Source organism: Solanum verrucosum, unplaced genomic scaffold (genome assembly GCF_900185275.1).
Source record: "Solanum verrucosum unplaced genomic scaffold, falcon-dt-bn FXZP01000138.1, whole genome shotgun sequence".
Lineage (NCBI taxonomy): Eukaryota > Viridiplantae > Streptophyta > Magnoliopsida > Solanales > Solanaceae > Solanum > Solanum verrucosum.
The window spans coordinates 1,205,546-1,217,752 of record NW_026020134.1 but is presented as its reverse complement, the minus strand read 5'-3'; the positions used below and the strand labels follow the sequence as shown (position 1 = coordinate 1,217,752).

Genomic DNA, 12,207 nt, shown 5'->3' with positions numbered 1-12,207 from the left:
ATCGATCTCATGGATATTATTACTGTCACGTATAAACCAGGGGAGTTATATGACTTTTAGTGACCCTTTTGTTGATGATTTTTGTCAGAGATGTCATTAGTTATTACTGATAATTGTGAGTATGGATGGAGAAGTGTTAGAAAAGATGAGGAAATTTGTGGAATGATTTTACTAACTTGGTAAAAGTGAAGAAGCAACTTAGGGTGGTTTTCAAAATGTTTTGATATGCTTTTCCTTGAGCTGAGGTTCTATCGGAAACAAACTTTCTACCTTCCAAGGTATGGATAAGGTCCGCATACACAGTACCCTCCCAGATCCCACTTATGGGATTACACTGAGTAAGTTGCTGTTGGTTAACATGAAAAGTATATGATTCTTGTCTGCCTTGTAGGTATTGTTTTGGATTCCGGAGATGGTGTTAGCCACACAGTTCCTATCTACGAAGGTTATGCACTTCCTCATGCGATCCTTCGTCTTGACCTTGCTGGTCGTGACCTCACAGAGCATTTGGCAAAGATCCTCACAGAGCGTGGATACTCATTCACCACCAGTGCTGAGAAGGAAATTGTGAGAGACATGAAGGAGAAGCTGGCATACATTGCTCTAGACTTTGAGCAGGAGTTGGATATGGTTAAGTCAAGCAGCTCTGTCGAGAAGAACTTTGAACTGCCAGATGGCCAAGTGATTACCATTGGAGCTGAACGTTTCCGTTGCCCAGAAGTGCTGTTCCAGCCTTCCACAATCGGAATGGAAGCTGCTGGTATCCACGAGACAACATACAACTCTATAATGAAGTGCGATGTTGATATCAGGAAGGATCTGTATGGGAACATTGTACTTAGTGGTGGATCCACTATGTTTCCTGGTATTGCTGACAGAATGAGTAAGGAGATCACCGCGTTAGCCCCTAGCAGCATGAAGATTAAGGTTGTCGCGCCTCCTGAAAGGAAGTACAGTGTGTGGATTGGAGGTTCCATCTTGGCATCCCTCAGTACCTTCCAGCAGGTAAGCATTAGTTTTTCAATTAAGTATATTCGAGAACAGCCTTTCTACCTCCACGAGGTAGTGGTAAGGTCTTCTGCGTACACTCTACCCTCTCCAGACTCCACTTAGTGGGATTTCACTGTGTATGTTGTTGTTGTTGTTAGTCAATATCTTTGCGATGATTGATGCTTAAAATATTTGTCTCGTTTGAAATGTAGATGTGGATTGCGAAGGCAGAGTTTGATGAGTCTGGCCCATCAATTGTGCACAGGAAGTGTTTCTGATCAGAGCAAAGATAATCTATGTCTCTCTGATATCGCGCTACGCCTATGTTCTTTTTGTTTTGTTTCTTGATATAGCAGCTTTTGGATAGTTATTATTGCCTGTTGAACTAATTTCAGGTTTCTAGTTTTCATTTGATTGTCTATGATGATTTTGTCAAATTTCCATGTACTCATTCATTTTTTTTTCTTTATTTTTATAGTCCAGGAGGACTAATGTAATAAGTTGTTCAACTCACTTGAAGTGTGCTTTTCATTATATGCATTGCTCAAGGATGTTTGTTATATTTCATGTTTTTTTTTTAAATCTTTGCCTCCCCTAAGTGAGGCCTATTCTTTCCTAGGCCTCTTTACTTGGAGAAATCAATATTACGTTTTAAATTGTTCTTATTATATGCATCTTTTAAATTTAATTCTAATATTTTTTATTTGTCTTATATATGACATTCGTAACCTAGGAGAACTCAAATAGGAGAATATTTGAGGGAATTTTTTTTAATTGTTATGAGCATGCTGCTACAAATCATTTCATTTACTACTAAATATGTATGATTTATCCATTTTTGACCTAAGGTATTAAATAAGCAGTATAAAAAGTATAGGCTAATAGGATTAACGTTATTATATCATGTCTCTCTAAACAAAATTATGTTCCAATAAGATTAGGATTTACAGTATAATCATACGCTAGATGAATTTCTTTAATTAAAGTTGTCACGTACAATTGCATGTATATACATAAATTGACCTTAGATTAGAAGAGCTAATGAAGAAAAACAACAAATAAAGATAAAGTATTTTTAGAAGATAAAACAAATTTAAAATTATTCAAAAAAAATAAACACAAATTGATTCTAATTAAAGATATAATAAAGTTTCGACCACAAATAGAATGATTTGAATAATTGAAAAAGTTCAAATATATATTGTGTTAACTATCATTCAAGTTAAATTATTTTCTTACGGTGAAAAATTGTTAATGAAAAGAACATATTTAGACTGAAAAATGACTATAGAAACTTCTAAAATAGATTAAGGAATGATATATATAAAACAAATCACAAACTTTAGAGCATAGTTGAAGAGTTTTTGTTGAAATTAACCCGATACAGACTATAGGAAGAGCAGACCAAAGTGTATAAAATTTTAACATAAGGTGGCTAAACAACCCAAATTCTAAGTAGAGGTCTTTCCACAAATGCAATTTGAATTGCAAAAATCGGAATTATTTCTGTAATTTGACAAATGGGAACTTATTGCTTGTGTTCAACCCTCTTTAGATTTCCAGTAGATTATCCAGAGTGGTTGGTCACCCATAGCCATGGCCATGGTTGCTTACTTAGTGGTCGCAAACGACTACAAGCAGTTGCCACAAGTACTGTCAGTGTCGATGTTTCTCAGGACAGACGAACATGCGTTTTTTCTGCTACGAAGGCGCGGAAGCCAATAACTGCGGCGATACTGGCCGCAATTGCAGCATGTGCTGTGATTGTGGCGGTGAATGGGGCGGAGGCGTTGGCGGTGCCGGCGCAGATTGAAACGCAGCAGGAAATACTTGGAGAGACATTTTCGAATGTACCGCAAACGCTGTCTGGCGATTGTGTTGATGGTCAGAAGGATTGCAAGAAGGCGAGGATTCAAAGACCCAAGTCAAGGCAAGCAGAGATTTGCACTGTCAAATGTGTCAATACTTGTATTCGTGGTGACACTGGTGAAGGTCCTCTCAACGTTAGAAGGTATGATTTAATAACTTTGTATGTTATTAAGTCACTAATTTGACTACCAAGCCTTTGTTGGAACTGTTCCTTTTGATTTCCTATGGATTTATACAAATATGTTACTTAAATAGGGAGTGGATTACAAGGTGAGGAATTGAAAGTTCACATAGTCAACCAAAAGAGCTACTAAGATTCCCCTCCACACATGTTATTCCTATGACTACAATCTGTTCTTCGTATATTTGTCCAATTTTCGGAGGAGATTGACTTTGCATTATGTATTTGTTGGAAGATGAACTTAATTTAGCTAAGAAAGACTACCAAAGAGAGAAAGAGGACTAGAGTTCTGTCCAGAAAATTTGGAAATGTAAAAATATCTCCTTTTCAAGTACACTTGAGCAATACCCTTAGATACAAAAAGCTAACCATGGATTCAATAAGTTCGAACAACTAATCTATTAGCTCACCTAATCTAACTATTTACAACTTTAATTGGGAATCACTTCTCCTCCTTGAATTCTCTAACCTGAAAGAGCTTCATGTCAAACTCCCCAGTCTGAAAGAAGGTAGACTTATTCTCCTATTGACGTGAATGATGAATCTCTTTTAGGTTAGGAAATCCGAGAAGTAGAAGTTTCTTTAAGAGGATAAATAGCAATGGTGGATAAAGACTATGCAGGATTGAAATTTTCTTTGCTGCTAGTATTTTCTTAGTTCCACATTCAAGATAGACCTAGCAATTCTGACCGTGGTAGGAAGATTTTTTATTCCACCAAAAAGTTGTTCCATGATGATGCAAAAGAGTATGTTAGAACGAAAACTAAAAGTTTGTGACTGGGTGAGACCAATGTCACTCGACCTTGTATATTTATAGGTACATTAAGTAGAATGCCGACTCATTTAGTACATTTCCTGCTCCTATTGTTTATGAGATACCATTCCAAAATAAGCTATCAAATTTAGGTTACATTAATTAGGCAGCTATCTTATGAACCTGGATATATTTCTCCAATTCCCTTTGAGTTGGAATGTATGGATCATATGTTTCATAATTTGCCAGAAATGCACGTTGGCATCAAATCACAATTCTTTCTTTTGGGCTTGCTAGCGCTAGGATGGAAAAAGCAAAATCAAAATATTGAAAATCAAATGGACAACCTTCTAATATTTTTATTAATGTGGCATTTCATAGTTGCAACCTTCTAAATATAGAGTTCTAACCTCAATTCTGAACATCTTTTCTTGCTAAACCTGTCTGCAAGCGTTGTAGTTGATCGTAGGAAGAATTGTAGCATAAAGTTTGCTCGAACAACTAACAATTAGCTCCACAGTCGCCAGTCAGGTTGACAGAAATTGAGACATAATGAGGGTAAGGAAGGTAATAAAGGAAGGGAGGGAGAGAGAGATAGAGAGGGAGAAAATCAGTTATACTTCAATCTTAGTGCATGTGGTCTTCAGACACCATTTATACACTGGTAGATTTGAATGTAGATAAGTGCTAAGTTAAAAGCTTCAAACAAGCAGGAAATGAGCTTGTTAGGTAGAAGAATGTACACAGCCATTTCATTACAAAAACTTGGGGAGGAAAATGTACATTAGATACATTTTAAAGTTTAAACTAAGCTGCAGGAAATCGTGAGACTGATACTCTGATAAAACTAGATAGAAAGCATGAGCTACTCGTGGTTTGAAAAGGGCAAGGATGTGAAGCTATTTATAGCATTTCTTTCATGTTTGACATTATTTCGGTTAGATACCATACAGCTCTCTTAGTTTTACTTTTCTTTGTTGACTATTGGTGAAGCATGTCTTCTATAGAAGGATGAAAAGATTTCAAGTACTCATATCTGAACAGATATGTTGCAGCTTTAAAATTGGAACTGAAGTTATATGGTACAGGCAGTTTGACTAATAATATATAATTCAACTTCTTCTGGTCGATTCTTTTAATCTGCAGTTCCTTTTTCTTTCGTCCCTTCTTGATAATGATTGAAAGTGCTTGCAGGAAAACGATAAGCAGGTAAGTGAAAGGCTAATTAAATGCCTACTTCCATGGTATAGTATTTCTAATTTACTTTATTGATAGATGATAACCTTATTAAAAATTCCATATTTCTTCTTCCTCCAACCTGCCCCCTATTCTATCAAAATTTTAGAAAAAAAGAGTAGAAAAGGAGAAGTAAAAAGGAAAGGAAAAATGAACACGGCATAAGAGGTTCCTTTCTGTAGAATTAATTGAATGTGGATAGGATGTGAGATATATTGACAAAGAGATATTGTTGAGAAAGTCATTTTATGAGGTTTGATTTTACTTCTTTTGTCTACAGGCCTCTGGTGGTGTTTAAGCAAGGGTTTCGCAGTCGCCAATACTGGTAATTGCTTTTCCTTCAAACTCATCAGTTTTTATATTTCATTTCCTTATGCCTCCATTTAGTAGATTATATTTGTCTACTCACAGTTGTGCAACTCATCACTTGCCAAATTCTTGTTAAAATATGCCATACTGAACAAGTAACCATACATGGCAAGTTTGTATGTGCATCATAATTACAACTTTTTGTATTCTTAGTCTGGTCTGTAGAATAAGAAATATAACACAGTGTTTGCCTAGTTTATAGGAAGAACTGTTCAAGCATAGACGAGGTCTTTTTCCTCTTCATGCAACTACTTCAATCTTTGTTTCTCCAGTCTTACTTATTAACAGGTGAATAAATATCTGTGTTCACTTCCAACATCTACCAAAAGTCATATATCTTCAGCATCCTTGTTCCACGAAAGTGGAATAAGTAGCCAAATTAGGCAAAGAGGAAGTTCCTTATTCAATAAGCAAGAAAAGGGAAAAGTTAAACAAGGAGATATAAACAGAAAGAACTTGAACAATATTGGCGATCTCGCAAAGATGAGATTTCAATGAATTGTCATTTACTGAGCTCATCTTTTACATAATCGATCTTCTTTGACTGTTCAAGAATATGTGAAGGTCAACATGTCTGGAAGCACAGGAAAACGTTTTTGTTTTTGTTGATATTTTTACCAGCATCCGGTATTGAGTCATTCATAGCATTACTATAACTTTCCTATTCATTGAGAGTTGGTTATTTGTCAACACTGGTTTAGCTTACGATGTATCTTGAAGCCCTTGGCCAAACAAGTATCTTACAAAAAGTCAACAAGGAATTCCATTAATAAGTGGCCATTTTGATCCTTAAGAACAACTCTATGAATTTAATAGATTGTTTTAGGAGACCCAAATGGCTATAGATCGAATTGAAAGGATCTTCTGATCAATCAAGAGATCATTTGGATTCCATTAGTAATGAGGTTCGGAGTATCACATATTGATTAGTCAGAAAGAGATTCAACAACGAAAAGAATGGATCAATCGCTTTTACTTCTTATGACAGTATGACTTCTGCTTTTAAGACCAAGCCTACTTTTCCATCCTTCAACCTACCTAGAGAAAAAGTAAAGAAGGCATCATGTTGTTGTTGCCACGGAAGATGGAAAGTTTTAAAATTAGTTGTGCTCTTCATTAAATGCTGATCTTTAGTGTTGCTAAACCTTCAATTTTACATAAACACAATTCATACAAGTTTTGCCTGGACTGCTAAAAGCGTGTCCACCTTTATTTATCCTATCGTACTTACTAAAAGGGGAATGAACTTATCTTTCATCTAATTTCCAACACCTACTGAAAATCAATATCTTCTACATCCTTACTACATCGGAAGGCATAATCAGTGACCATGGTAAGTAACTATAGAAGTTGTTCAGTTAGAGATGAATATATAATTAGGAGAGAGAAGAAAAGTGAAACCGAGAGAAATGGAGAAAATGATGTACATCTGTCTTCCTTCCTGCCTCTTCAACTTTTAAGACCAAGTTTACTTTTCTATCTTTTGATCTTGCTAAAGTAAAAGTTTAGGAAGCGTCGTATTGTTTGTAAAATAAATAAAATGTAGTTTCATTCTTTCCTTGTTGAGACATAATCCCTATAAGTAACTAAAATATGCTTTTTCTAACTGCCAAAGCTTTTAGATAAGATGATCACAAACTCCAAAACAATATCTAAGCATGCAAGAAGTCCTGGGTCCAAATATGTCGCCCGAAAAAATACCCAACTTCATGAGAAGCAATCCCAACCTAAGTTGCGGGGACTCTTCACTTTCGATTCCGCACCCGTGTCGGATTCACCAAAAATACACTAATTTTGGAGAATCCGTCATGCACCCATTGACATTCTAGAGTCCGAGCAACATAGAGCCGAACATGCCTTGCCTTAACTTGTTTCTCAGACAGCCAGCCCTCACCAGACTGCTGGCATTGCTAAATGCAGGAACATATTTCCACGTGTTTGGGCATGAGAACGAATCAAACCCACACATGAGGAGGTGTGATGGTACATAATATAATTATGTAATTAAAAGTGTGTTCTCTATAACACCTTAAATTTTTAGATAAGATTGATAACACGTTTCAAAATGAAATGCTTGGTACTTGCCATTGCGGCCTAAATTTTTTATAAATGTTGAAATTGAGCTACATTTGAAATCTTTCAATAGTAGAGACCAAACTGAGCGGGGACATCACAGAAGCTGTTAGAGATATTTGGGGCAATAAATGGGTAGATTATGTTCATCTAGAAGCTAGCGGGACTAGAGGAGGCATTGTGATAATGTGGGATAAGAGGGATGGGAAGGGAAACTGGGCAGTGTGGGAATGTACTCGGTTTCTTGCAGTCTCGTAGGGAAACACAAGACTTCAAATGGCACCTAACATGCATATATGCTCCAAATAATAGACTAGAAAGGGAGGAAACTTGGGGGGAAATAGGGGCTGCTAGGGGTCTCTTTTCAGGTTCTTGGATTTTATGTGGGGATTTCAACACAACTAAGCATCCATCAGAAAAGAAGAATTGCAGAAGAATCAACAGAGTCATGTCTGTCTTATCAGAGTTCATTGAGGACATGGAACTTGTAGATTTGGATTTGAAAGGGGGAAAGTATACATGGAAGAAAGGAGATTGGCATGACAGCGCAGCAAGATTAGACAGAATACTCATCTCAGATGAGATGGATGATAGCTTCAGATACATTAAGCAGTAAGTTCTACAAAGGATCACTTCGGGTCACACCCCATTATGTTGCAATGTGGAGAGTGGAAAGCATTGAAGTCTTATTTCAAGTTCGAGAACTGGTGGTTGCAAACCGAAGGCTTCAAGGAAAGGGTAAAGGAGTGCTGGGATTCCTTTAAGTATGAGGGCGGCCCTGACTATATCCTAATGGCAAAACTGAAAGGTCTAAAGGTAAAATTGAAGGAGTGGAGTAAGACAAGGCAGGGAAACTTGGGGGTTCAAAAACAAAATGTCCTATCACAGTTAGAAGCAATAGAAAAGATACTGGAATGCAGAGCCTTGAAGGACGAAAAAATAACATCCAGCATAGCACTCACAGTGAGATTGCCTGGAGACAGCGGTCCAGGGAAACTTGGCTAAAAGAGGGGGATAGAAACACAAGTACTTCCACAAAACTGCAAATATCCTCAGGAGATTTAACACTATAGATAAGCTGCTGAAAGTTGGGGTGGGGGGGGGGGGGGGTAATGGTGGAGGACCCAGGAGAGGTGAAGAAAGAGGTAGTCTCATACTATGAAAGATTGTACACAGAAACTGAGGAATGGAGACCACAACTTGAAATGGAGAATTGTCCCAGGATCAGTGTTTAGGATAATCTAGTATTGATGGCTCCGTTTGTTTCCCAAGAAGTTTTTGAAAGCATCAAAGCATGTGTTGGAGACAAGGCCCCCGGATCTGATGATTATTCTATGGAGTTTTTCAAACAATGCTGGGAAACAATCAAAGTGGACCAAGTAGCTACAATGCAAAATTTTCATGGGAAAGGTTTTTTTGAAAAAAGCCTGAATGCTACATTCGTGGCGTTGATTCCAAAAAAAGTGGGGGTGAAGGAGTTAAATGATTACAGACCTATAAGCTTGATTGGGAGAGTGTACAAGATCATAGCTAAGTTATTAGTAGAAAGAATAAAGAAAGTGATCCATGGTTCAGTTGGCAGACAACAAATAGCATTCATCAAAGGGAGACAAATAATGGATGCAATCTTAATTGCAAATGAGTGTGTAGATTCTAGATAAAACAGCAAGAAACCAGGAATTATGTGCAAGCTGGATATTCAGAAGGCATATGACTACTTGAATTGGAATTTTCTGCTAAAGCTAATGGAGAAGATGGGGTTTGAATTTAGGTGGATCAAGTAGATAGAACATTGCATTAGCACAGTCAAATTCTTAGTGCTAATAAACAGGGAACCAAATGGATTCCTTTCATCCCAGAGAGGTTTGAGACAGGGTGATGCCTTGTCTTCATTTTTGTTCAAAGTGGCAATGCAGGGCATGAGCAATCTACTAAATAGAGAATGAGGGAAAAGGTGGATTAGAGGTTTCCAGTTGAGTGAGACAAACAGTTTAGAAGTAACACACTTACGGTATGCAGATGACACCTTAGTATTTTGTGAAGCAAAAGAGGGACAAGTTCTAATATTGAGGGTCATCTTCATAATTTTTGAAGCAGTCTCTGGGTTACATATAAACTGGGGGAAGAGTTTTATATATCCTATCAACACAGTCAGGGAGATAGATGCTCTAGCAAGCAAATTAGGAGGAAGAGTAGGGGAGCTTCCAACTACATATCTTGGAATGCCTTTGGGTGCTAAAAGTAAGTCTGCAACAATTTGGAATGGGGTGGTGAAAAATGTACAAAAAGGCTTACAAATTGAAGAGTCAACACCTCTCCAGGGAAGGCAAGCTAACCCTAGTAAACAGTGTATTAGACACATTGCCTTCCTACTTGATGTCCACTTTCCCAATGCCTGCTAGTGTTAGCAAGAAAATAGATGTCCTGAGAAGGAACTTTTTATGGCAGGGGAATGAAGATAAGAAGAAGTATCACCTAGTTAAGTAGGAGGAGCTCTTAGTCAGAATCAAAGCCTGATGATGAAATGATTGTGGAAACTTGCTACTGAAGAAGGAATGTTTTGGAAAGAAGCCATTCTTGCAAAGTATGTATGGAAGATAATTGGATGACTAAGAATGTCACAACACCCTATGGATGTTCAGTCTAGAGAGCTATTAAGAATCTTTGACCAGTGATGCAGGTTAGAACTCAGGTGAGGATAGGAAATGGGCAGAAAACCTCATTTTGGCATGACAAGTGGGCAGGGCTTTTAACATTGAAACAACAACATCTGGAGCTATGCACTCTAAGCCAGCAAAAACAAGCCACAATTGCCATGATGTGGACTGGACAAGGATGGAATTTATATCTAAGGTGATATCTGTATGATTGGGAGATCGGGAGAATAATAGAATTCTATTACTCATTAGCAAGATTCAACAATCTGACTGAAGAAGTGGACAGACTAGAATGGAACAGAAACAGTAAGGGAATTTTTTCTGTCAAATCTGCATACAGGGAGCTAAATGTAGGAGTGGTGAAGGAAAAAGATTGGCTTTGGAAGATGATATGGAAACCAAAAATTCCCTACAAAGTTAATTGTTTCATCTGGCTTTTGGCCTAAGAAGCAGTGTTAACTCATGATAATCTGAACAAAAGGAGTCACCAACTAACTTCTGGGTGTTTTTTATGTGGGGAACAAGCTGAGACAATCAACCATCTTTTTTTGCATTGCAAATGGATAGACCAACTTTGGAGGATGTTCATCAGTATGAAAGGGATTAGTTGGGTGAAACATGGAATCATTGCAGATGTTCTAAGATGCTGGAATATGGATTGTAATGTGAGCAAGAAGGAAGAAAGATGGAAGATCGTCCCGGCATGCATTTGGTGGTCAATTTGGATTGAGAGGAACAAAAGGTGCTTTGAGGGGACTCGGAACAACATTCAGAATCTTAAAATGAGTTGTTTAGGCCTTTTTTATTTTTGGTGTGAGCAAAAACTATTAGCTCAAATAGTAGATATTTGTGATGTTTTAAACTTTTTGTGAGGCACAGAATTGAATTGCAAGTTGTAAGTTGTAATACTTTTGAAGGGGAACTACACTTTGGTTGTAGTATACCTGTGGATATGTAGAAGTAAAGTTACTATTATAAAAAAAAAAAAAAAAAGGAGCAAACAATGTGATGAAAGCTGCATCAATCACTGCATACTAGGATGTTAACTGTGTAATATCCATAGGAAATCACTTAATGTTCCAGTTTGAAACTTTCACCGCATACATCTAGTGAGGAACATGATTACCAGCCATAAGTATTTTCTTAATGACTGATATATTTGCTAATGAAAATTGACTGACGTGTTTTTTTTGTTTCTTTCTAATGTTTCTTCTTGCAGTTTGGTGGAATGCTCTGATATATGTAATTTGATGAAAGATGGTGAAGATGGACCATAGGGCTGTACATTCAATCTTATTTTTAGGTTAAATTCTTTATCTGAGCCTACGAAATTCCCAGGTGCTCTTTCATATCATTAAAGCTTTGATTGGGTTGTATATTCTCTATGCAGAAATTTGACAGTCTTTTATGTATATACACCTGCTTTTTCTTTCACCTTCCTGATGAGGTAGGCGCCAATATTCTTCAAGATATTTGAGAAAAAAATATTTACGCTTGTATTGTGAAGTGAGAAATGGAAATTGGTGAAAATACTAGCACATTGGTACTGCTGGTTTCTAAATTGTCAGGTAACACTTTGGTGGTAGTGCAGAAAGGAAGGGAAACTGAAGAAGAATTTGAAAGCAAAGAGGTTCCCTTGCTCTTATGTTCTTTAGAAAAAGTAGGAGGAAATGTCCCTTTTTTCTTCTTCTGGGAAATGGGTTTGTTGACACTGGGGTCTTTCGGAAACGGCCTCTCTACCTCCTTGATGTATGGTAAGGTTCGTGTACATTCTATCCTCCCCATACCCCACCTGTGGGATTTCACCGAGTATGGTGTTGTAAAATGAGTTTCTTGTCTGTTTTGAGTATCTTATGTCCCCCTAAAATTCTGTTATTTCTTTTCTATGCTTAATCGGTATGTTTTTATTGATGCTTTTAGTAAGAGAAGCTTTTACAGGTGGTTGTGTTAACTATTTTATTTGGTCACCAAACTGATTTGGATAATTTGGAAGATTAGTATAAGAACATCATTCAAGATAACCAATTCTAGGAACATGTTGTTATGTGAGTTTAATGCAAACACTTCATCACTTTTTA

At 37.1% G+C, this 12,207-nt stretch overlaps 2 protein-coding genes across 4 annotated transcripts in view; both read left to right on the top strand.

Moving 5' to 3' along the window:
• Positions 1 to 1,443, top strand: part of LOC125827370 (actin-75) — a 130,305-nt gene extending 128,862 nt beyond the window's left edge. For 2 of the 3 annotated variants that reach the window (XM_049506683.1, XM_049506685.1), the window contains 2 exons: positions 392 to 1,005; positions 1,203 to 1,435. In XM_049506683.1, the coding sequence (XP_049362640.1) occupies positions 392 to 1,005; positions 1,203 to 1,268 (680 nt within the window). In that variant the 3' untranslated portion in view covers positions 1,269 to 1,435. Of the gene's footprint in view, positions 1 to 391; positions 1,006 to 1,202 lie in introns of all 3 variants that reach the window. The other variant, XM_049506684.1, reaches the window with a different exon arrangement.
• A 1,010-nt stretch (positions 1,444 to 2,453) lies between these two features.
• Positions 2,454 to 11,509, top strand: LOC125827412 (uncharacterized). Its single transcript, XM_049506727.1, has 3 exons — positions 2,454 to 3,001; positions 5,311 to 5,355; positions 11,349 to 11,509. Exons 1-3 carry the CDS (start codon positions 2,511 to 2,513, stop codon positions 11,404 to 11,406), a joined length of 594 nt encoding a protein of 197 aa, XP_049362684.1. The 5' UTR covers positions 2,454 to 2,510; the 3' UTR covers positions 11,407 to 11,509.
• The last annotated feature ends 698 nt before the right edge of the window (positions 11,510 to 12,207 follow it).